The sequence below is a fragment of the Ictidomys tridecemlineatus genome, chromosome 1, assembly GCF_052094955.1.
Source record: "Ictidomys tridecemlineatus isolate mIctTri1 chromosome 1, mIctTri1.hap1, whole genome shotgun sequence".
Lineage (NCBI taxonomy): Eukaryota > Metazoa > Chordata > Mammalia > Rodentia > Sciuridae > Ictidomys > Ictidomys tridecemlineatus.
The window spans coordinates 51,864,788-51,888,690 of record NC_135477.1 but is presented as its reverse complement, the minus strand read 5'-3'; the positions used below and the strand labels follow the sequence as shown (position 1 = coordinate 51,888,690).

Sequence of the window (23,903 nt, the reverse complement as noted above, 5' to 3'; positions counted from 1 at the left end):
GGTTTACAGCTGTTCCTGCCACCACCCCCCATAGGCCCACAGTGTCCAGAGGGGGTCTTGTGGAGATGGAGACTCAAAGACAGGGAAGCCAGGGCCTGCTGCCAGGCAGTGCCTCCAGGTCCCCACCAGGGCGTGAAAATACTTAGTGTCTCCCGCTGAGAAATGAAGACAGAAAAGGAGATGAGAATGGATAAAAGGGAGAGTGTTGTCCAGAAATGGAAAGGCTGGCACCAGGCCCCGAGGTCCTGGCACCCGGGTTTTTTCCTGGCAGCCTCACCATGCTGGTCTCCAGGGGGCCAGAAAGGCTGCAGCCCGAGGAGGCAGTGGCCACACACCAGCCTCACCGCCACACGGCCTGGTCCAGGACATGGCCAAGGTGGCGCCCCCCTGATCCCTGACTTCCCCCAGCCCTGGCCTCCACCTCCAGCCTGGCTCCCCGGGCACCTCCCCTCCCCCGCCGTCCCCCTCCCCCTCCCCCCATGCCGTTCCTGGCTTGGCCTCTGAACCTCACCTCCTGGGCTGGGATGGCCTGGGGCATGGCTGTGGCATCCTTGTGTGGATTTGCATGCATGCCTGGTGTGAGCATGGGAGACGGCCCAGCTAGCCCCTGCCAGCGCTGACTCCATGCTGGGCCCTGTGCCAGGGCTTCACACGCATTATGAGCTCACTCAGTCCTCACGAGAACTGCAGGAGGTCGCCATCACTTCCAACCCCGTTTTTCAGACGAGAAAACTGAGGCCTAGAAGTACAATGTCTTTCTCAAGGTCACCCAGTCGGGAAGTGGCCGAGCAGGGACTTGAACCCGGACAGCCAGACTCCAAACTTGTGCTCCTGATCCTGGCAATGCAGGGCCCCCTCGAAGCTCTCCCACTTAGCCCACACCAGAACACCCAAGCAGCCCCTGGGCCCTGAACAGAGCAGGAAACAGTACCCTGCATCCTCTCCTGGGCTTGCTGGGTAGGGGCTCTCCCCACGGGCAGGGGCTGGCCTGGAGGGGAGGCTGCGAAACACAAAGTGGCACCCCCTGCCTCCTGCCCCCACCCTTCCTGCCTTCCTCCTTGAGCCTTGTTGCCATCTGCCCACCCTCCCCCCAGGAAGTGCCCCTCTGAGTCTATCTTGACCCACAGCAGTGGGGAGAGGTGGGGAGCCACAGGAGGTCTCCCACTTCCTTCTGGCCAAGGCTACTTTCAAGACACTTTGGGGCTTCACACTGCCTTTGCTATTTTAAATGTGGCAATGGGCCCATTTGGCTGCCCGCTAGGGGTCCTGGCAGCAGCCTCCTGATAAGAACAGCTTGTGAAATTCCTGGGCCATTACCATGTGTCACCAGAGGGGGCACCGTTGGCTCACTGGGAGGAGGGTGGATGGGACTAGCCATCCACCAGGCACCACGTTCCAGGGGACCCTTGGCCCTCCACCCAGCTTTCTCTGCATGCTGACCTGCCCTCCAGGTGTGTAGATATATGCATCCATCCATGTCCCTCTGCCTCCCCCCACCCCTGGCCTGGGCAACCCTAAGGGCTCTGGGCTTGTCGAGCCTGGCAGAGTTTTGTATTTGGTCCCCAGCGGGGCCTTCAAAGCTCCTAGAGTCCACCACAGCCTCACCTCCCCCTCCCATGGACTTAACCAGCTGGGTCATGGCTTCTTGGACCCTCCTACTGACCTACATGGGTCTTGAGTTCTCTCTCTCATGCGCACAAGCGCGCACACACGCACACACACTCATGCACATCCCTGGAGAGGGCCTCCTGCAGCCCCAGCCACCGTTCCCGGGTGGTTGGAGCAGCCGGCCAGGCCTGGAGCAGGGCGAGGCCGAGCTTCCACATGCGTTGCTTCTTGGCCGGGGGATCTGTCGCGTGTCAGCATCTGTGTTTTGCTGTTTTCTATTTCACGGTGATTTCCTCCATTTGCTTGCTGTGCTGTGGACTTGCATTCTTGGTCGGTGCCTGTCTCTCACCCTCTGGCTTTTTCTCTCCCTCCCCCTCTTCCCTGCATCCTGTGTCACCTGTGGCTGTCCCAGGGAGTGAAGGGCCAACCGGGCGAGAAGGTGAGTCCACACTTTCCCCGTCCGCCCCACCCACCCAGCCTCCTGGTTCCAGCAAGACTCTTGGTGGCCGGGAAGGAGTCCCCCGCAGCACCTCCATCCCAGCCTCCCCTGCCACGCCCGGGCGGGCAGAGCGTGCGACAGGCCTGTCCCAACGGCCAGCTTCCTGACAGCTTCCACACCCTCAAGCCTGAGCCTTGGGGTTCCTGGGCCGCCCCCCAGCCCTCCTGGAGGAGTGGGTCTCCCCTGCCCTGCCTTCGTGACTCCATGGGGCCTCATGGCTCTGGGTCCCTGCCAGGTTGTCACCCTTCCCCTAGGCAAGGAGGCCAGCTCATTGCTGTTGAGTGGCTGGAAATGCCCAGGGGGCCCCGGAACCTAGAGAGGAGCCCCTGGGAAGCCAGAGCCCAGCAGCCCGGCCCTGGTGAGCTCTTGAGAGACTGCAGAACACAAGCTATCCAAGCAGCTCACGTGACAGGAGGACACCGAAGCCCAGAGAAGGGCGGGAACTGCCCAAGGTCCCACAGCAATAGTGAGGAGCAGGACCTAGAAGCCAAACCTCCGGGCGCCTAGCTCAGCACTCCCAGGATGGCACAGGACGTATTTCCCAGCAGAGTCTCCCAAAATAACAACAATGGCAATAATAATAACAGCAGCATCACGTATGCAGCATGAGTCCTGTCAGGCCCTGTTTTAAGTATGTCTGTCACTGACGTAACCCTTCCAGGGAAGTTTCATATTCCTGTGTTCCTGGGGACAGGGAGGCAAAGTCACACACCCAAATCACCCAGCTGGAAGGTGTCAGAGCTGGAGAGGAACCCAGCATGCCTGTCTCCAGGCCGTGCAGTCCTCCAAAGGCAGGAGACGGTGGGTCACACCCCGGCCGGGGGTGGAACCCCCAGGAGAAAGGCCCAGGCCCGGATGTGCTGAGCACCCTGCAGCATCAGGCTGTGACGTTTTCACCTGCACCCAGTGGGACGGTGCTGTCACTCCTGCTGCAAACCAGCTCACCCCAGGTCCCCCAGCTGGGGTCAGGAGCACAGCGGGCCTTCAAACCCAAGCATTCTGGCTTTTACCACTGTGCTCCACTACGTCCTGTAGAACTCACAGTGTCATTGTCATGGCAAAAACACCAGCGAATCTGAAGTCATCCTCATTGTGCGGGAGACGAGACATTGGACAAAAAGCATTTCTGCCCCTCCCCTGAAGGGCTGCCCGTGCCCTCAGCATCGCGCCTCACGCTCAGCCACCCCTGTCAGCGCTTGGCGCTCCTAACCCAGCACCCTCCGTCCTGCAGAGCTAAAGGTTGTGCCCCAGGGTGGCCTCCAACCAGACCTAGAAACTCCAGGCCACCTCCACCTGTCAGTCCCAGGCTGTGGGCCCACACTGTGTGTCTGTGTCCCCATCCCCCGTCCCACAAACCCATGCTCAGGGACGGTCTCCGTCCACCAGTTGCAAGGTCTGCAGCCAGACAGGTGTTTGGGGATGGACAGGGAGGAAGACCTGGGGGCTCTGGAACTTGGTAAAGCCTGGGGGCCTGGACAGCCTTGGCTGAGCCTGCCCCTTCCCTGTCACTGTCTGTCCCCTCCCTCTGTCCCCCACACCTCACGTTCTTCCCCACATGGCTTTTCTGCTGCTTCCTGCTGCTCTTCTCAACTCATCCGGGACATACCGCTCACCCACTTTGTGCTCCCCAATTCCCTGTCCTCTACACTCTGGCCTCCCCCACCCATTCCCTTGTCCTCTACACCCTGGCCTCCTTCTGGCCCTGGCCCGTGGGGTCCCTCCCCGCCCCACCTGCCAGCACCCCCTTTAGTCTCCTCCGCCCTCTCCTCTGCCCCCGCCCCACGCTCCCTCTCCCCTCCTCCTTCCCCACAGGGTGCCCCTGGAGACTCCGGGATGTCCATCATCGGTCCCCGCGGCCCCCCAGTAAGTTGTCGCTCTTTGGGGGGGCATGGAGGGTGGGGAGGGTAGTGGAAAGGGCTTGGAGGGGGGGCAGGGGAAGGCGAGGCTTGGCCGTGTCCCTGGGCGCGTCAACCACATGGGATGCGGTCAGTCCTGCCGGCCACAGAACTGCTGTTGATGTTAAAGAAAGTGACCTCACTAAATGTACCTCAATGACAGGCTCGGAGAGGGCTGGGAGGCCGGGCCTTTAGCCACAAGCCCCCGGCAGCTGTGAGGCGGCCCCTCTGTTTACAAGCAGAAGGGAAAGTGCGGCTCCCTGGGTGGGTGCGCCCGCCTCCCGGGAACAAGATGCTGTGTTTCCAAAAGCCAAGTTCAAGGTCGTGGACCAGCTCGCGCTCCTGGTCTTGGAGGGCCCTCGCCCACCACTCGCCCTCCAAGGCGCCTTTCCCCAGCAGCACTGGCTCCTGCATGTCCCTTAGCCGTGACTCTGCAGAGCTGGGGAAAACCAGTGTGGCTTCCCTGGGACGTGCTTCCTTGGGGACTGTGACAGGCACGTGCGAGCACCCACCCACGGGGCTGCGAGAAAAACACCAACTTGTCATGGATGTCGTCGTGGGGTCACGGGTCCCCAGATGTGTTTAGCACAGTCCTCTCAAAAGGGGACAGTGAGGCCCAGGGAAGGGAAGGGGCTTGGGTCCCAGGCTTTCAGGCAGCAGCAGACTCGGGTCACACGCCCTGTCTTCCTGACCTCCTGCGCACAGAGAGGGGGTCAGGAACAACCAGCGGAGGGTGAAGCCCTGCCCGCCCGTGGTCCTGCCTTCAACAAAGAGCAGAGCAGGAGCCCCCCACCTCGGGTGGGGGAGAAGGGTCAGGAAACAAGGCGCCAGGTTGCGACCAAGGGAGGAGCCGCCAGGAGCTTGAAGACCCAGGATGAGACATGCTAAGTCTGGGGGCTGAGAGGCAGAGCCAGTCAGAGCTGCTGGAGACCCCAGGGGGAAGAGCAGGAGCAGAAGGATGAGCAGGGTCCTGGGCCGGGGCAGCATTTGAATAGACCTGAATGAGGGACTTGTCCTTATCAACAAGCTTTCTTCTGGACTCCGTCTGCACAATAATGGTGAGGACAGACACCAGTCTGTGGCAGTTAGTATCCTGAGACTTCCACACCTATTAACTCACTTAATCCTCCCACGAGAACCTCAAGAGGTAAGAACTGCTTTTACCTCCACTTTACAGATAAGAAAACCAGGGCACAGAGAGGCTGAGTGACTTACATAAAGTCACACGGCTAGACAGTGGCCACACTGGGAGTGATCAGCCAGCCATGTCAGTGTGACTCCTAAGTGAGTGCACTAAACCTGCAATTGTAATGGCCTGGTCAGACGGCTGTGTCACCGTCACTCCTGGCTCACGTGGCTGCTGCTCTGATGTGCCTCCTTATGTCCTGGGAGAGCCACAGTGCAGATGCCTGGAGCCCAGCTGTGTGATAGGAGGGTCACAGAGAAAGACAGTCCCCTGGTTCTGGCATGGAGATGGAGCCTGGGGTGGGCCTGACGGTGGGGCAGGGGAATAACACAGAACAGGCCCACCCTGCCTACCTCCTGTGGTGACCACACAGGTTCTGCTGCGTGGCTTAGGTAGATCCTCTGATGCCCGTTCAGCAAACCTGACAGCTCCCTTAAAGTCTCTGCCGGGGCTGCCCTTCTGCAGCACGTGCCCTGTGCTGTCTGTAGCTGGGCCCAGCAGGCAGGAGGCCCCTGGGGAATAAACCACCTCGCTGGGGTTGAATCCGTGGTGAGAAGCGCCTTCTGCGAGGATGACAGTGGTGATGTCCGTCTCCTGGGCACCGGTCACACACGGGTTCTCCTTCAGGTCTCTGGCACACTCACCCAGGCGTGCTCGCCTGCGAGGGCTGGAGCCAGGGTCTGGCCAGGCCGGCCTCACTCCTACGCTGCGCTTCCCCCAAGTGCCCCTTCTGTCCTGAGGCGCTAATGTACGTACAGGACCTTCACCTTCAGGAGAAACCGTTGTTCCTGTGGGCACCCAAGTTGGCGCTGGGAAAGGTTTTCTGGCCCCAGGAGTCCTGGCCAAGCCCAGGGTCCTTCAACTCTGGCCCATGTGGGTGACCGTGACCAGGATGGCTTGGCCACCCCAGCCCAGGGGCCGCCCTCCTAGCTCCTGCTGCTGTCCTGGGCTGGGGAGAGCGGGGAAGGGGAGGCAGAGGGTCTGCTGGTCATTAGGACAGAGGTCAAGGGGCAAGTCCAAGGCGGCAGCCGGGAGTGATGGGAACATGTGGCTCTCCGCTCAGCCAGGAAGGGCCCGGAATGAATGCTGCTGATCAGAAGCAGCCCGCTGCCCTCGGGGCTGCCTGCCTGCTCTCCTGGAGCTTGATAAACGGCTAAGCAAAGGGGGGCCAGCCGAGCTCTTCAGAGAAGGGTCATTCTCGTTCCAGTCAGGCAAGTGGCTGGGGCAGCGCCTGGGCATGTGGCTCTGAGAGCCCGTGACCATGGAGCCGGACCCTGAGCTGCCGGGCAGGGGACACCCCCATCTCGCAGGGCTCCTGAGCCCCGCAGCTGCTCTTCAGAGGCCGAGGGGAACCTGAACTTCTCTTGTCCACAGGTAGCTGCCCCACGCACCCCCAGCTGAGCTGCTCTGTTAGGATCTAGGTGCCAGGGGGACAATGGGATGTGCCCCTTCCAGGCCCTCGGTGCCGTGAGAGCCCACTGCTTTCCGACAAGCAGTGCTAAGGGAACGGTCAGGGAACAGGGGGCACATGGAGGGGGCCCTGGGCCTGGGCTGGGGGGACAAGGGAGGCTTCTGGGAGGACAGGGAGCTCACCTGTCCCCAGGACTTCGCAGGCTGCCCAGGTGGGGAGGCGGGGAGGGTGCCGAGCCTCCACCTGGAGAAGCACCCGGAGCCTGAGGAGAGAGAAGGCCTTCGGGGGACACCCCAGGGGAGGCCAGCAGGGCCTCGTCACAAGGAGCCCCACATAACGTTCAGGAGCGAGAGCTTTGTCCCTAGGGCGGTGGGGAGCCCTCGGCTTGGGGGACGCCGACTAGGAACAGGATCCCACGTGCAGTTCCAGGCCCTCCCTGCTCCTCCTGCTCCTCCTGCTCCTCCCTGCTCCTCCCTGCTCCGGAGGGAGCTGTTCAGAGGCTGCGTCTGGGGACTGGAAGGCGCCACTGTCACCAACGCCTGGCCTGGAGCCGAGCCCGTGGCCCTGGAGGGGTGGACCAAAGGGACATTTCAGAGGTGGACTTGAGGAGTGTTGTGATGGTCAAGGAGACGTGAGGGGAAGCAGGCACCCGGGGGCTCACGCTGCTGACCTGAGAGGCAGTGTCCGGCCATGTGCTTCCTTCCCAGGAGCAGGACTTGCCAGGGGGCATGAGTCTGGGGTGTCCTCAGGAGGCTGGGGAGGGGCACCGGGCACTGGCTGCGGGAGGCTCGGGGTGCAGGGTGCTGTGCCAGAGCCCCTCCTCCATCTGTGGACCTCCTGCCAGTGGGGTTTGGCGACCCCCCATTGATAGCTCACATTGGCCACCGTGGGAGATTGTCTCCACAGGCTTCGGCAAAGGCCAGGCAAGCAGGTGCTCCTCTCCCGCCCACCAGCCCCATCGGGATCCAATGGTTCCCAGGCTCCACGAGGCGGTCGCTTGGCTCCGACTTGGAGGCAAGCCCCAGGCAGATACAGGACTGAGCCTCTTTGGGACATCAAATAGGAGAGGAAGGGGACTCCCCAGTAGGCTCTTGCCAGACAGAACTTTCCATCTGGGTTGCTTTGCCCCACACAAGTTGCAGGTGGGAGAAAGACCAGGAGCATTAGCAGAGGGGTCCGCCTTCAGCAGGCAAGGCCCCCTGAGCTCCCTTTCTGCCCCAGCCTTGAATCAGGGGGGAGATGGCAGAGACCTGGGGAAAGCCGCTTTCCCTCCTCCTGGTGTGGAAGGAGATGACGCTAATGCACAGACTCCTCTGCCAGCAAATCTGTCATCTACCATTGAATGCACTCCTCGTCCCCGTGAAGTTTTTATGGGGTGGGACGTCCAGTAAAATATTGAGATTCATTCAGAAAAAAAAGTTAGCTTGTAAGAATGTCAGGAACCCTCTGGGAAGTGGGGAGAGGGGTCGGGAGGAGATATCAACATATACCATAAAAGCAGAGCGATCCCAGGGAGCAATGGAGAGGACAGGGGGGCGAGCCCAGAAGGCGGACACGGGCAGGGATTCAGTACCTGAGGGGCTTGGTTTCAGAGCAGGGAGAGAAGGAAGGTGTGCAGGAAACCGTCTGAGGCCGCTGGCAGTCCGCTCGGGAAAAAGTGAACTGAAAAAGTTTTGCTTAGCTGAATCCCTGTCCCACTCATCATATCAGGACAGATTCCCAATGAATAAGATATTCAGGTGTAAACGTAAACCACAGAATGAGAGGACAAAGCATGAGTGAATGTCTTATAGATCTGAAGTGGGGGAGACCCTTTCAAAACATGGCATTAAACCCAGAGTCAGGCTGGGGCTATGGCTCCGTGGCAGAGCGCTTGCCTAGCATGTGTGAGGCCCTGGGTTCGATCCTCAGCACCACGTAAAAATAAATAAAATACAGGCATTCTGTCCACCTACAACTACAAAAAAAAAAAAAAATTTAAAACCCCAAAGCCACAAGTAAACATTAATGTTTTGGGATATGGAGAAAAATATGCCATAAGCAAAGTCCAACACAAAAGCAAGTTAGAAAGTATTTTCAACACATCTGACGACTAAGGAGTTAACATTCTTATGGGTATGGTGGCACACAACTGTGATCCCAGTGGCTGGGGAGGCTGAGGCAGGAGAATCTCAAATTCAAGGCCAGCCTCGGTAACTTAGCAAGGCCCTAAGCAACTTGGTGAGACTCTGTCTCAAAGTGAAAACTAAAGAAGTGCTGGGGATGCGGCTCAGTGGTTAAGCACCGCTGGGTTCAATCCCCAGTTCAGAAAAAAAAAAAAAGTTAATATTCTTGATAAAGAGCTTTGACAAAGAGTAAAAGGTAAACCACCCAGTTAAAAAAAAAAAACTATTAAAACCTGGTGCTGTGGTTTGTACTTGTCATCCCAGCTACTCAAGAGGCTGAGGCAGGAGGACAGCTTAAACCCAGGAGTTCAAGGCCAGCCTGGGCAACATAGCAAGATCCTACCTAAAAATGTATGTATGTGATGAGTACAAACAGGTAGCTCACTGACCTGAAAAGGGCTGGCCAATGAGATGGCTGGCATGGTGGCACCCACTTGGGAGGCTGAGGCAGGAGGATGCCAAGTTCAAGTCCAGTCTGGGCAACTTAGTGAGACCCTGTCTCAAAATTAAAGAAAAAAAAAAAAGAGCGGGGGCTCTCCGGGTGAGGCTCAATATAGAGAGATTGCTCAACATATGCAAAGCACTGGGTTCAGTCCCCGGTACCAAAAAAAAAAAAAAAATTGAAATGAATGTCTCCGTTTAGCATATAATTGAGAAGATATAAATTAAAATTCAGTTCCAAGTCTCCCTAAGTGCCTTTCCCAGGCCCAACATCTCCGGGAAGTGGAGTCCCAGTTTCCATTTGGTCGAAGACAGCATTCCTAATCCAAATCCCTGGAAAAGGCCTGGTCAGCCCTGGCCCTGGCCCTGGGCTGGAGAGCTCTGTCCTGCTACCAGGGCCGGCTCTGTCATTAGTAAACCGTGTGATTATCCCGGCCACGTAAACATCAGCCAGAAGGAGCCTTGAAGAGGTTTCTTGGAAGCGCCTCCTCCTGACCTTTCCTGCGGCCTCTCCCACATGGGGAACGGTTTACACTGCGAGGCTTCGGGATGGCATGGCTGGGTTTCCGGGCTTTCTCCCCAGGGCTATTCTTAGCATCATTTATCTTTGAGAGGAGAGAAGCCGGGGGCCCTTCTGGCACACAAGTGGCATCTCCTCCCCCTTGTCCTCCGGGGGCCTGCCACAAGTCCACCCTGAGCCCCAGCTGGCTCCGGGCTGGACCCTCACGCCCACCCTGACGTGGCGGGGTCCCCACCCCACCCAGCCAGGTGGCCTCCGTGTTCCCGGAGCAGAGGTCTCTGGACACTCTGGAGGATCCAGACAGCGGGGGGGACAGTTCAGGGTCCCAGCAGAGGAATCCAGAGAGGTCTCCCTCTGGGTTGATTCTGGAACCACCTGACTAGGACCGACCTGCCCTGAAACCCAGGCACGCTGTGCTCCAAGGCAACCTTGCTTTATTCTGGCACCTTCTCTGTTCAAGTCAATTCCACCAACATGGGTCGGTCACAGCTACCATTTTGATTTCCAGACATCCTGGAATGTCTTTCAGTGGCTCTGAGGTCCTACTGTCACCTCCGTTCTACAGACAGGCAACTAAGGCTCAGGGAGGTCGGACACTTGCTCAGAGTCCCACCGCGGCGGTTGGTGGGGCAGGGTTAGAACTCCGTCTCCCACACTCCAAAGCCCATTCCGGGGAAGGACTGTGACCATCGAAGCCAAGGGCAACCCCAAGCGGAGAGCGGGACATGTGTGTTCTGGGAAAGGCAAGCGAGCGGGCTGCCTGGGGCAGGAGAGGAAACTGACACGGTCCATCTGGCAGAGAGCGAGGACCACCTGGGACGAGGAGGAGGAGCCCTGGTGGCTCTTGAGAAGGGACGGGAGGGGATTCCCGTTGTTTAGTTCTGGTGATCGTCAACCTTCTGGTGGCCTCCAGCCCAGCGTCCTCAGAGCCTCGTGCTGCTTCTGTCCTGCATCTTGACCACAGACCGCTGGGCTCTGACCACTGAGCAGGACTGCCCTCTGAGCCCACTCTGCACCCCCAGGGAAACGGGCAGGGATTTCCAGGAGGGCCATCCCGGGGATGCTGGGAGAAGCCCGCAGGCCAGGGTGAGCTGAGAGCGAGCAGGCTGACCTGTTCTAGCCCAAGACACACAGGCCAGAGGTCAGGGCATCTGCTGAGACTCAAGCCATCCCCGATAAGTGGCCACGGGCCAGGGCTGTGAATGCAGAGCAGGCGGAGGAGGCGTTTGATCTGGGAGCTGAGGGGACCACCGGTGGAGTCCCTGCTATCTCGCTGGCCCATCCCACAGCAGTGAGGAGCGGTCCAGGGCCCCCCTCCGGGAAGCAGGCCTAGGCTGGCTGCGGGCCCTCGTCTTCCTCTCCCCGTCCCTATCCTTCATGGATTTCCTATGAAGATCCATCTCCCTTGTTCTCTGCCCTGTCCTCCCTGCAGCTGACCCATGTGGTGACTGTGCCCCACACGGGCACCCAGGGATGGGCACCCGCTGAGCCGGGGGAGCTGGCCTGCCCTCCCCTGCTGGCCCCCCCTCATGTGCTCCTGTTCTTTCCAGGGCCAGCCAGGCACGCGAGGCTTTCCTGGATTCCCGGTGAGTGAGGGGGCTGAGGGGCCGGTGGGGCAGGGGCTCTGGCTGGGTTAAACCCGTCCACTGAGGTCTCCCGATGCTGCCCTTTCCCTTCCAGACCCTGGCCATTAGGACCCACCTCGGCTGCCTTTCCCAGACACTGGCCGGGAGAGTAGCTCAGAGTTTGGCTCCTAGTGGGAAAAGGGACAGGAACGCAGATACCTACGCAAAGGGGCGGCAGGGCAGGGGGGGAAGTCGCAAGCTGGAAACCCCAGCAGGACCCTGGACCTGGACAGGAGACCCTGAGAGGAGGCCCACCACGGTGGCCCTGTGGTGCCCTTGACTGCTGCCCAGGGGGCCCGAGGCAGGTTCTGAGAGGCAGGACCAGGGAGCAGCCAGTGCCCTTTTCCTGGGGCCCTCTGCTGAGCCACGCCTGGTGTCCACTCTCTACTTGGGGTAGGAAGTCTTTGGTATCAGTGACAAAGTCACCCATTGGATTCCACTGGCAGGCAGCACCCATTCCCTTTGGGGAAAGTGCTGTTCTTCTTGTTCCCCTCTTAGGATGGACAGCAGGCCTGGGCTTACTCACGGTCACAGAACCAGCCAGGGGTCAGCAGGGCTGGGCCTGCGACTCTACAGGAGCAGAGGCTTCACGCCCCCCCCCCCCCCCGCTGCGCCAGGCTGGCCCCTGGCAGGAGGCCTGGGGTGCTCCGTCTTTACAACTGTCTTTTTCTGCTTTCAGGGTCCCATCGGGCTGGACGGCAAGCCGGTAAGTGGGCCCACTCAGGCTGGGGCTTCCTCCCTGCCCACGGGGGTCCAGCTCACTAACCCTGGGTCTCGGTCCCCCTGCCAGACCCTGACTCTTCGGAAGATGATTTTGGAAATTACTGGCTGGAGGTGTGGCTGGTGGAGGGGGAGGAGGGGCTATCCCAATGAGCACCCCTGCCCCACCTTCCCCAGAGCATAGGCCCTGGGGCCACGCTGGCCACGCCCAGAATTGGGGACGCTGGGGTGCCTGGAAGGGGCCTGAGCAAGGCAAGAGGCAGCAGGATGGAGGAGTGGACAGGCTGGCCACCATCAGGCCCTGGCCCCGGCCCCCGCACCAGCAAGGAGCTCACGCAGAATTGCAGTCTCCTTCCCCAGCCAAGGCCCCCCAACTTAGGATGGGAAGCCGGCCACTCGCCCTGCAGCAGTGCAGCCTGGAGACCCCCCAGTGGTCATGTCTACTCACCCCCAGGACCAGACACCCCACAGCCAGAGACCAGCCCCACCCCTGCCCCCCTGAAGAGCAGGCAGTTGCTAGTAAGGCCCAGAGAAGGCCAGGTGGGAATGACCTTGCTGGTGGACTGGGTGGCCCTGCCAGCGATGGAGTGACCAGATGAGACAGGAAAGAAGCCGGCAGCGTGTTGAGGGGAGCTGTGGGGGGGGCGGGGGGGGCGTCTACGTGGCAAACAGGCTGCCACTCACTCCTCCCTTCTCCTTCCAGGGCCATCCCGGACCAAAAGGGGACACGGTAAGACCCCAGCTTTCTTGCCTTCTGAGATAGGTTGGAGGGTCAGCCTGGGCTCACTGCCCAGAAAAGGGACTGTGCTAGTGGCTGCCCCTCACAGGTGCCCCATCCGTGCACACCCAAGGCCCTGATCCTCATGGGGTGCTGGGGGGCAGGCAGGCGAGGGCTCTGCCACACAAAACAAGAGCCACCCAGGGGGCGGCAGGGGGCAGGGCAGTCAGTACCTCACTCCACATTCCCAAGCTGCACCCATAGCTCTTGAAGACAAGCCGACATGGGCACTCCCATGGCAGCTCTCCTTGGAGGTGGCCAGGGACATTTATACTCTCCCACTGTGAGCATTTGTACTTAGCCTGATTCCCCTCTCCCACTGCAGGCATTTGTACTTAGCCTGATTCCCCTCTCCCACTGCAGACATTTGTACTTAGCCTGATTCCCCTCTCCCACTGCAGACATTTGTACTTAGCCTGATTCCCCTCTCCCACTGCAGGCATTTGTACTTAGCCTGATTCCCCTCTCCCACTGCAGGCATTTGTACTTAGCCTGAATTCCCTCTCCCTGTGCAGGCATCTGTACTTACCCTGATTCCTCTCTCCCGCTGCAGGAAAATTAAGGCACAGCGTGATTAAATGTGTTGACTGAGGTCACACAGCTTTAAATACCAGAGCTAAGATTCAGACTCATGTCATGGGATCCTACCCAGGTGCCTTCCTTGTCCGTTAAGGGTCAGAGCTGACTTGGGAGAAAGGGCAGGGCCCTCCCCTGCCCCTGAGCCAGGCCAGTATGACAGACCCATAGACCCACAGGGCACAGAGCCATTAGACCCCAGCCATTAACTGGCCACTGCTGTCTCGCAGGATTGTCTCCACCTTGTCACCCGACCATCTCCAGCTTGCTCCCTCGGGGGACAGCTTCCCCCACTGGGCACCCCACATTGGGCATGGGACGCACGTAATCTATATTCTCACCTGTCAAAAGGAGGTCACCTCTGCCCCACCCACCTCACCAGAGCCCCGAGAACCTCAGGTCAGGTGTGGAGGGATGTCTTGTGCAGTCCTGCCAGGGGGGTGTGGATGGCGTCTGAGTCCCAGGCCCAGGAGCCACACGGGCTGTGCGCAGAGCATAGACCCTAAACCCAAGCTGATGACCCCACCTGGCCACAGGGCTGTCACAGCTGAGCCGCGTTAACGTGCCCCTGTGCCAAACACTGCACCTAGCACCTAGGAAGCCCAAGCACCTGGGCCCTTGTTCTGGATGCCAGTGAAGGACTGGTGGCCCAGGGCTGAGCACAGCACCGTGGTTGTGTCCGTGGCTGCGAGAGCTGATGGGTACCATGTGCTGTTGGATTTAATATATTTAAGAGAAGCTTGAAATTCAGGGTTTTTTTCAGGGTGGGGATGGTTCTTGGGGATTGAACTCAGGGGCACTCGACCACTGAGCCACATCCTCAGCCCTGTTTTGTACTTCAAAAGAGACAGGGGCTCACTGAGTTGCTTAGGGCAAAGTTTCTGAGGCTGGCGTTGAACTCGAGATCCTCCTGCCTCAGCCTCCCAGAGCTGCTGAGATCAAAGGTATGTGCCACCACACTCAGCCTTGAAATTCAAATTTTGGGGGGCACTCATTTTGCTCTTAAGTGGGACTACAACTGTCTCATGGGCCACTTTTGGGACCTCTGGACTCAGTCCCCAGGGCTCCCTCTATAGTCCTAAACGTGTGTGTTACGCCTCTCAGCTGCCACTGCCCCCGCAATCCTCCTGGTCACCCTTCTCTCCCTGTCCTGGGAGAAGGTGGACAGGTCATCTGTGGTCTGGCCCGTGGTCCTGTCAGTTGAAGCATCCACTGATGGACTTGATACTAGCTAGCCAGGTGGGCTGGGGGTGCTGCGGATGGTCCCGAGGGCCCTTCCTCCTCCCATGGGCCTCCTGGGAGTTTCCCACTTAGGAGATTGATCCAGTTGCAAGTTGGGAGCAAGAGACAAGCTCTTCTTGGCACCCTGAGGCCACTCACCCAGATGGCACAAAGCTCAGGGCCCCCAAAATATTGGAGCAGCAGTAAGCTGGGCTCAGTGGCACATGCCTGTAATCCCAGTGGCTTGGGAGGCTGAGGCAGGAGGATCGCAAGTTCAAAGCCAGCCTCAGCAATGGTAAGGCGCTAAGCAACTCAGTGAGACCCTGTCTCTAAATAAAATGCAAACTAGGGCTGGGGATGGGGCTCAGTGGTTGAGTGCCTCTGAGTCCCATCTCTGGACCCATCCCCCCTAAAAGACTAGAGCATAAGGTAGGTCCCCCCAGGCCCCCAGGTCAGGGGCTAGAGGGACCTCAGGACCTGGGAGGGCGTCCTGCTGTGGTTGCAGCCAAACCTAGAAGCCCTCCCTCCTGAGGTCCCGCCAGTCCCGAGCGTGGTGGAGTGGGAACACCGGGCCTTTGTGGTCAGACAGGGCTGGGCTCCCTCCCTGGCACTGCCCTTCCCTGAGCTGCCAACCCCCTTCTTGGCACCTTGGCAACCCTTCCTCTTGGGCCAGGCCAGTTGAGCTTGGCACACCTAGGAGCCCGCCTCACAGGGACCGCCCACAGCCCAGGACGTCTTTGTCGTCCCCTCTGCCCACACAACAGCGGTGTGGCCTCCTTGATGCAGGGGACCCCCAGAGCGAGACCCCGGGACCTCTTCAAGGAACGCAGGGCTTTCCCAACCCTGAATTTGACAAGACGCCCTTGAAGGTCGCCCCGAGACCCCTGGTGTTCCTCCGTGGAGCGCAGAACATGGCTCAGGCTAGGTGCCAACCCCAGCCTCCTCGGTACCAAGGTTTCTCCAGAGCCTCAGGGTCTGCAGCACTGGCCCAGCCAGCCGCCCTGTGCCCGGAAGCCCTTCTGGCTCTGTGGCAGAAGGCAGGACATTCAGTGTGTCCTGGGGCTCAGAGCGTGGGACACAGGACCCCAGAACACCAGCGGGCGCAGGAGCCGCTCCCCAGAGGAACCCGCGAGACACTCTTGGTTGGAGGAACAGCCGAAGGGTGGCATCTGTGGGGACAGGGCCCACCTGGTCATGCACACACCACCTTGAACAGGTCGGGCACAGGGGGGCGTGGCTGACAGGCCAGCCTGCAGGACCCCAGGACCCTCGGGGGGAAACACCCAGAACCATCCCAAGCCCACCCAGCCGTGGTTCTCGGGCCCACCCCACCCCCGACCGCTGACCTGTGTGTCTCCTCTCCACAGGGCCTGGCGGGTCCCCGAGGACAGCCGGTGGGTACCTCCTCTTCCCAGTCCCCGGCAGAGAGGTTTGGGGCCCCTTTATCCTGGACTTTGACCCCTAACTCTCTCGTTTCTGTCTCTTTGCAGGGACCCCCAGGGCAGAAAGGAGAAAAGGTGGGCACAGGGTCGGGTGGGGGGGGCTCCTGGGACGTCCTTTCCACACGGCTTCCTGACAGCCGGGGAGGGGTCGCCGTGGTCATTTTCAAACTTGAGTTAGATGAACAGGGACAAAGAGAGCCCTGGGGCCCCAGAGCACGTGAGGACAGGGAGGGAGGCGGGTGGAGGCAGGCCCTTCTTGGGCCAAGGGCGCCTGCTCTGACCCTGGCCCTCTTCAGCTCCTTTCTCTGCCCCTCCCGCCTGCCACACCACGGTGGGCCCTGGCCCTTGAGCCTTCAGGGTTACAAGGCACCGATTTGTACACCATTGGTACTCTCAGCCCAGGGAAGGTGTCCTCTGCCTTGGGGACTGCCATCAGGACTGGCGGGTGGTCACTCCCAACGCTGCAGGCGGTGTGCTGCGGGATCCCGCCCCGTGCTCCCTGGGGCGATTTCCCAACAGCTCCGAGGGGTTTGTCCCTGATGGCAGCCGGAGACAAGGTCTCAGAGGGCTCAGACCAAGGCCTGGACAACAGGTCTCGTGGTGGAGAGAGGCTTGGTGTGTCCATTGGTCTTGGGGGCCCTGAGGATCAGGCCCCCCAACAAGGACCTAATCACCCCTTTCCTTCCCTCCCCTCTCCAGGGTCAGTGTGGCGAGTACCCACACCGGGTAAGTGAGCCCCCAACTGGGCAGGGCCCTTTGACCCCTCCCTGAGGCACAGTCCCACTAACCTCCTCTCCCCAGAGTCGGTGGCACCCCGGGGCCTGGGGAACGGGAGGCCACAGCCCACAGCGCTCAGCCCGAGGAGAGAGGCACAGGGTGGTGGTGTGCTGAGTCAGCCCAGCTGACCGTCCAGGGGACGGGGACCATTGTGTGTGTTTGTGTGGGGCTGACTTCAAGTGTCTCAGTCCGTCTGTCCTTCTGTCTGCTGACTGGGTGGAGTCTCCCGAATGTTCTGGAACTGCCTGCCCCTCACCCTCTCTCTGCACCATGTGACTCGCATAGTCTGTCAAACCCCGCCCACGTCGAGAGCAAGTGTGTGCACGCGAGAGTGTCCACGTGTGACAGCCTTCCCTGGACAAATATGTGGGGCTTTGGGTTGGTCATTGCTTCATGTGACCCAGTCCTGGAGGAGCAGGGATCATGGGGACTTACCCGTTCAGGGATCGAGTCTCTGCTTGGCCTATGGAGGAGAGAGGGAGCCCTCCCCTGGAGCATGGGGGGTTCCGGGCTGAGATGGCTCCTCCCCCACCACCACCTGGGGCTGCTCCATCCCAAAATATAGGACCCAGAAGGCCACTGTGGGCCCACAGGAAGTCCTCAGTGTGCACCAACAACAGGCACCGTGCTGGGCACAGGAGAGGGCAGGCTGCGCTGGGCTCCCTCCAGCAGGGCCCAGAGAGCCAGCTGAGAGCCTGTGCATGGGCAGCAAGTACAGAGAGGATGAGCCCACGTGGGTGGCCACCGCCTCTGTCATGGGCTCACTGTGCCCAGAGATGTACATGTGGCTCCCCTCGGTACCACCACTTCCAGGCAGTGTTGGGGTGGGGGACCTAGGGGCTGGAATCAGGCACAGACCAGGCTCAGGGTGGCCCCAACTCTGGAAGGCCCTGGGAGGGCCTGGCTGGCAGGGGCTCCCTCTGCCCAGCGGCCTGGTTGGCGGGAAGGCGTGCACACCTGTCTCTGACCTCTGTGTCCCTGGGCCAGAGACAGGCCACGTGGGCCTGGACCGTGAGAGGCAGGGTTAGGTCTGAGGCCGCGGCTGGGCGGGGCCTGGGCTGGGGGACCCGAGCCGGCAGCAATGCAGACAGAGCTGTGTGGCGTGGGCTCCCGGGGCGCAGGGCCTCGTGTTCCCGCCTGATCCCGATAAATAACAGAAGGGCAGCTGGGTTGATTTGAAATGATGGGCTCACGGGATTGTTGTTACCTGAGAGGAAGACAGCATCCCCCGCCCAGGGACAGCTCGCCCGAGACACTCAGGCAGCGTGTCATTGGCCCTGAAGGAACGCTTGGGGAAGGAGAGGACGGACCCTCTGCCCCTCAGCCCAACACAAGGAGAGGGAAGAGAGCAGTGATGGAAGGTTCCAGAAGCACCCTGGCCACAGAGTGCAGCCAAGCATAGCCTTAGTCCTGAGGGACTAGGGAGGGACACCTGCTGGGCACCCTGTTGATGGACAGAGCACGTTGACTTAGAAGAGGGCGGGACGCAGGGGCTTCTGACAGCCCGCTGACTTCCACGTGGGCCTGGGGCATGGCGGGGTGGCCGGCCTCCCCGAGAGCCAGGCTGGGTTGCTGGAGTCAGGGTTCTCCCTCTCCCTCTGCCCATCACCCTGTCTCTGCCGCCTTCGTCCCCCAACCAGGAGAACCCGAGCAGCACCCCAGCAGCTCTGCGCTCCAACCACATAATTACCCTGAAGGTTGGTAGGTCCCGGAAGGTCTCTGGCCCCTCTCTGCCGAGAGGCTTCCTGGACACCAGGCCCAACATGGCACACCCCCGGCCCCCCTAGCAGGAGGGGTAGGGCCCTGTGAGTGGCAGCCGCCTGTGGTGGAGACCTGGACGGACCCCTCCGCCAGGGGCTTCCAGTTCCTCAGCTGGACACCTTCTTGGAACAGGTGCCTCCTGGTTCTTAAGGTTCCTTGCAGGAGCCTCCCCTTAAAGTGCTTTTGAAAACAAGTTGTTGATTCCATCTTGGCACATGGATTCTAACTGCTTCCTAAAGCCGTGGGTCACTCGGCATTCAATGCACAGAGGGACGGGAAGCAGCAAAAATGTTCAGAAATAAAAATCACATTAAGGAACCAGACCTGGGGGCACACACCCGAATTCCTAGCTACTTGGGAGGCTAAAGCAGGAGGTCACAAACTCCAGGCCAGCCTTGACAACTTAGACCTTGTCTCAAAATAAAATAAAATTAAAAGGGCGGGTGAAAGGGCCGGTGCTGTGGCAGGGCTCTTGCCTCGCAGGCGTCAGGCCCTGGTTTTTCAGTCCCCAGTACAAAAAAAAAAAAAAATGCAAATTGTCTATTCCCTCTAAAAAGTGGTTGACCACTCCGGAGACCTCTTTACCCAGCCTGTTTTCCAAACCTGCCAGCCCCGGCGGGGGACCTCAGCAGCACTTAGCGTGTGCCCACACACACCACACCCTGGGCCGGCGCAGCCCAGGGCCCCGCTTGACATCCTCCTCAGAGTAGCTGACCTCAGCCTTTCCTGTCCTACCAAAAAAGATCCCAAAGGAGGCCGCGCACCAGCCTGACTTCAAGTACCAATTTAGCTGGTCTGTGGCTTCTGAGCCAGAGCCTCCGAGTCTGCAGTGGTCAGCGTCTGTCCACTGAGCAGGGACGGGCAGGGCTGGCCGTGCCATGTTGGGCCATGTGTCAGGCGGCCGCTGCATGGCCAAGGAGAGCCACTCCCCCATGCTCGGGGCTGCTGGCCAGCGCCCCAAGCTCCACCCTGGAGGCCAAGGTAGGGTGCAGACCGAGGGCCACTCCTCCTTTGAGGGACAGCTGTGCCATCTAAGGGCCAGCTGAGAGTGCCCGTCCATGTCTGCCCTCCAGCCCCCAGGCTCACGCTAACCTCTCTTCTCTCTTCCTCTCCTACGACCCTCTTGGCCACTCTGCCCTCCTGGTGACTTCTGAATACCTGCGACCTTTGGCCTTTGCCCTCTGGCCTTCACCTCATCTCTCTCCTCAGCTGCTGCCTCTCCTCAATTCCGTGCGCCTGGCTCCACCCCCCGTCATAAAAAGGCGGACCTTCCAGGTAGACACCTTCTGCTTGCCGACCTGCACGAGGGACTCGGCCACTCTCTGGGCCCCACAGGCAGGCTGGGGCTGTGGACCAAGCCAGAACCCGGCTCTAAGATGGTTAAACTTAATCAGACCCACATGGACCCAGGGTACCGTAGACATGAGCACGCCCAGGCCCTAGGGAGCCGCGATTTCCACCACACCGTCACGACTCGGCCACCAGCCAGGCTGTCACTGCAGCCAGGGACTGTGCTATCCATTGTTCAGGCCTGATTTTATGTCATTCTCTCAACAGTTTTAGGAATTAGGCATGATCATCCTTATTTCACAGATGAGGACCCCAAGGCTCAGAGAGGTGAAGTAGGTGAAGCCAAGTCACACAGTCCATAAATCACAGAGCAGGGACCCGCCCAGGTTCTCTGCCCGTGAATAGCTGTGGGATTTTAAGCAAGTGCCTTCCGGGCCCTCTCTGGGCCTCAGTTTCTCATCTGTAGAATAATAACAGGGTCTACTTCACAGGGCTCTTGCTGTACATGAGGAAAGGTGGAAATAGTTCCTAGCTGTTGTTGTTACTGTTACTCATATTTGGAAACAAGGAAATTGAAGCTCAGAGAAGAGAGTTGATTGACCCAAAGATACACGCACAGTGAGAGGGAGAATTGGAACTGGCAGCCAGGTCTTCGACCCCACATCCAGGGCTCTCAGTCAGACCTACATCCTTTATACTTAGAAATGCTGATTGCTCAGCATCTGGTCACCTGTAACCTGAGTGTGAGGAGTGAGGGCTTTGGCAGAGGGAAGACAGCCCACAACCACTGGGTGTGATTACTGTGAGCAGCTACTTCCTTCTTCCTGCCTTGCTAACCTAGGAGCTGGGGATGGGGAAAAAAGCGATTTCTCTCCTGCTCTCCAAAAGGTCACAGCTTAATTGCAGGCCAGGGATCCCAGGGCTGCTCACCTTGCCCCTCACTGTCTTGACACGCACAGGGAGTGTCCAAGGCACAGAGAGGTTGGGCGTGGCAGGGCTCTGAGCAGCCCTCGGGAAGCCTGGATGCCCAGGCCCCTGACCGGCCCAGGCTGAACAATCACTCCCACAAACAGCTAAAAATACAGAGGGACGCACCACGCACACCCTACCCAAGGCCCAAGGCTGCGTATCACGTTACCCGGCCAAATCCTCCAGAACCTCCACGTGCTCCAGCAGGGCAGCTCAGAGGCGGCTGGCAGCCCAGAGCAGCCCCAGGCCCGCCCCACCGCCCCCAGCCCTGCCGCGCCAGACCCCACGGCAGGGGAGCCCCTCCTCTGAGCCCCACAGACGGCCCCTGGTGGCCTGGGCGGGGCGGGCTGCTCTTTGTGGTGCCCTTGCTGGGGTCAGGCATTGTGGGGAGCACTCTGTGCAGATCAGCTCAGTCACCCCAGCTCAGCCACCAGGCGGGGGCAGGCATGCTCATCACCCCACTCTGCTGAGGAGGATGCTGAGGGCCCATCCCGGTCACCACAGGTTGCTTTTCCAAAGCAAGGGGTGGCTGAGCCAGAACCTTCTATGTGCCCTGACCTGGTTCCCAAAGCAGGAGAGAAGCGGGGCCCCTCTGCTTCCTGCTCCGGACTCTGCCAGGGGATGAGGTTTCTATGCGGTTGGCCGTCCTGGGCCATGAAAAGCTAGTCCATTTCCTATCGATAAACCAGTATCGATTCTACAGGCTCTGCGAGACGGCCCGAGATGAGTTGAGAGAGGAGATTTTACATAAGCTCTGATGTGCTTAGCAGATGGTGCTGGAGGTCATTTCCAAAGTGCAGAGAACTGGAGGGAGAGCCCATCTTGACAGGCTTGTTTCAGTGGAAAGGAGAGAACCTGGGCTTCCCATCGGGGGTCCTGGCTTCACCTAGAATTCTCCACGTGACCTCAGTGAAGGGACCCAACTTCTCTGAGCCTTGGTTTTTCTCTTCTGTGAAATGGAATTGGCGTTGTGGAAGATTCTAGAATTTCACAGTCAGAAAGGACCTCAGCGACTTGATTGAGATCAAGCCTTCCCCTGCCCAGTGAATTATCCTTCAAAAACGTAGGAACCTTCTGGAGAATCTAAGGCAGAGGAGGGGTGTGGAGGATTCTGAGGGTGCCTGAGGGCTCCGGGGCCTTGGTCGGGTTTCATCTGGTTGGAAAGGAGGCTTCAGTGGTCCCTCTGGAAGGCCAAGTGTAGTGAAGCCTCCCTGGGTTCAGGAGAGACACGGTCCCTAGGACCCATCAGCACCCACAGGAAGCTGGGCAGGGCCAGGGCGATCCCTGAGGCGACTTCTGCCTGCAGCAGCTTCCACCTCCACCATGGGCACCCGGAGCCCTTACAGTGGCTTCTCGGGGTTTGGCAGGTTGGGGCCCAGGCCCCGGAGCCTGGGTGCTGGCTGCACCCTCTGCCCTAAGACCTTCCAACTGTCAGCTTGTGCAGCCATAGTGGCCAAATCTCCCACCTCCCGCTCCCAGGTCACCAGCTCCTGTCTAGAGTCACTACGTCCCTTGTGGAGTCCACAGCAGGACTCTACCCACAGAAAAGCAGGAGAGCCAGGGGTCCCCTGGGGTCACACTGAGCAGGGAGGGTGGCCTGGATCTCCAGCCTCCTGTGCCCCCCTGTGTCCAGGAGCTCTCCCGCCACCAGCCCTTCTGTCTAGAGGGACAGTTCTTCCCTGAAACAGCTGAGCCCCAATCCTCCCTGCAGAGGTCTTTTAAAAAACGATGTCATGGCCCAGGACAAGGTCTAGGATGGCTGGCTTGCCCCCAGCCTCAGATCTGGCCGGCTGATGAGGGAATGCAATGTCACCCTGGCCTTCCTGGCTCTCAGCACATCCTAGGGACAGGCCTGGGGGGCTCCGTGCAGTTGGGTCAGAAATGGGGCGGGTCGAGAGACTAGAACTCACAGTGCCATATGGGTGTGACGTCCTGGACAGCTTCAAAGGCTTTTCAACCAAGCCAAGGGCTGCAAACCTCTGAGGTCAGGCAGATCTGGTGGTGACAGAAGCAAGCCACAGGCAAGAAAGGGTAGGGAAGGCCAGGACCACCCGACCAGAACATTCCTGTCCCACCTGAATGAGGTGGCTGTTCCACGGTGCAGGGATGTGGGTTCAGGGTTGCCAGGGCTCCCGGGTTCTTTTGTATCAGATGCCACCAATCCACATTGGTCACATAAAGTCTCCCGTTGGATTAAACAAGAAGCCAAACAGAATCCCAAGGCCCCCGACCTCAGGGCCTCCTTGACCATCTGGAGCTGACCTTCAACAAGGGCTAAGACCTGAGGCAGGAGAGAGCCTGGGCTCAGCGAGAGAGGGTGGCAGACCACCTGGGCTGGACTCTGGACATCCAGCCAGCCTAGGAGCTGGTGGGGCTGTGTCACTGTCTACCACTGCCACCACACAGGGCTCTGCCTGAGGACCCGCTGCTCTGTGCAGCCAAGTTCTCTCTGAAGCCCCACCGCTTGGGGACCTCATATCTTCACCCTCTTCTCGCTGCCACCAGCCCCTGCATGCAGTCACCAGCACCACAGCGTCATCACCGTCACGCCACCGTCTCCCCCACTGCCACCTTCCCAGCAGAGCCCACGTGGGGCCTCACCGGGTGCATGGTCCTGGGGTGGGAACTGGTCCTTCTCTCCAGGGATCCTTTCTCTAACTTTTGTCTCAATGAACCTCAGGGCGAACAGGGCCAGGCTGGCATCCAAGGCCCACCTGGGCCACCAGGCCCCCCTGGACCAAGTGGACCTCTGGGGCACCCAGGACTGCCAGGGCCCATGGGGCCACCTGTAAGTATCCTTCCCCTGTCTCCTTCAACATTCAGCCCAAGAACTCTCTGGAAACCTCCGAACCTTGAACAGCCACAAGGAACCTGAGTTCCCGCTATAAAACCCAAGCACCTTGGCCAGGCTGCTGGACGTGGGTGGCCGTGTGAGGAGCTGCCTTCAGTGGCACTCCCCTGTTGCCCTCCAGCTCTGCAAACACACCTGCTGGGTTCATGTCCATGCCTGGCCTTCCTG

General features: G+C 59.8%; 1 protein-coding gene across 18 annotated transcripts in view; it reads left to right on the top strand.

Annotated features, from left to right (window-relative positions):
• The window catches only part of Col13a1 (collagen type XIII alpha 1 chain), an 82,872-nt gene that overhangs the window by 8,189 nt on the left and 50,780 nt on the right, over positions 1-23,903 (top strand). For 8 of the 18 annotated variants that reach the window (XM_078041054.1, XM_078041063.1, XM_078041074.1 and 5 more), the window contains exons 4-13: positions 2,021-2,047; positions 3,920-3,970; positions 11,276-11,311; positions 12,030-12,056; positions 12,774-12,800; positions 16,013-16,039; positions 16,136-16,162; positions 16,787-16,813; positions 19,835-19,900; positions 23,565-23,672. In XM_078041054.1, coding sequence (XP_077897180.1) covers positions 2,021-2,047; positions 3,920-3,970; positions 11,276-11,311; positions 12,030-12,056; positions 12,774-12,800; positions 16,013-16,039; positions 16,136-16,162; positions 16,787-16,813; positions 19,835-19,900; positions 23,565-23,672 — 423 coding nt within the window. Of the gene's footprint in view, positions 1-2,020; positions 2,048-3,845; positions 3,971-11,275; positions 11,312-12,029; positions 12,057-12,773; positions 12,801-16,012; positions 16,040-16,135; positions 16,163-16,786; positions 16,814-18,504; positions 18,562-19,834; positions 19,901-23,564; positions 23,673-23,903 lie in introns of all 18 variants that reach the window. The other 10 variants (XM_078041081.1, XM_078041077.1, XM_078041022.1 and 7 more) reach the window with 9 other exon arrangements.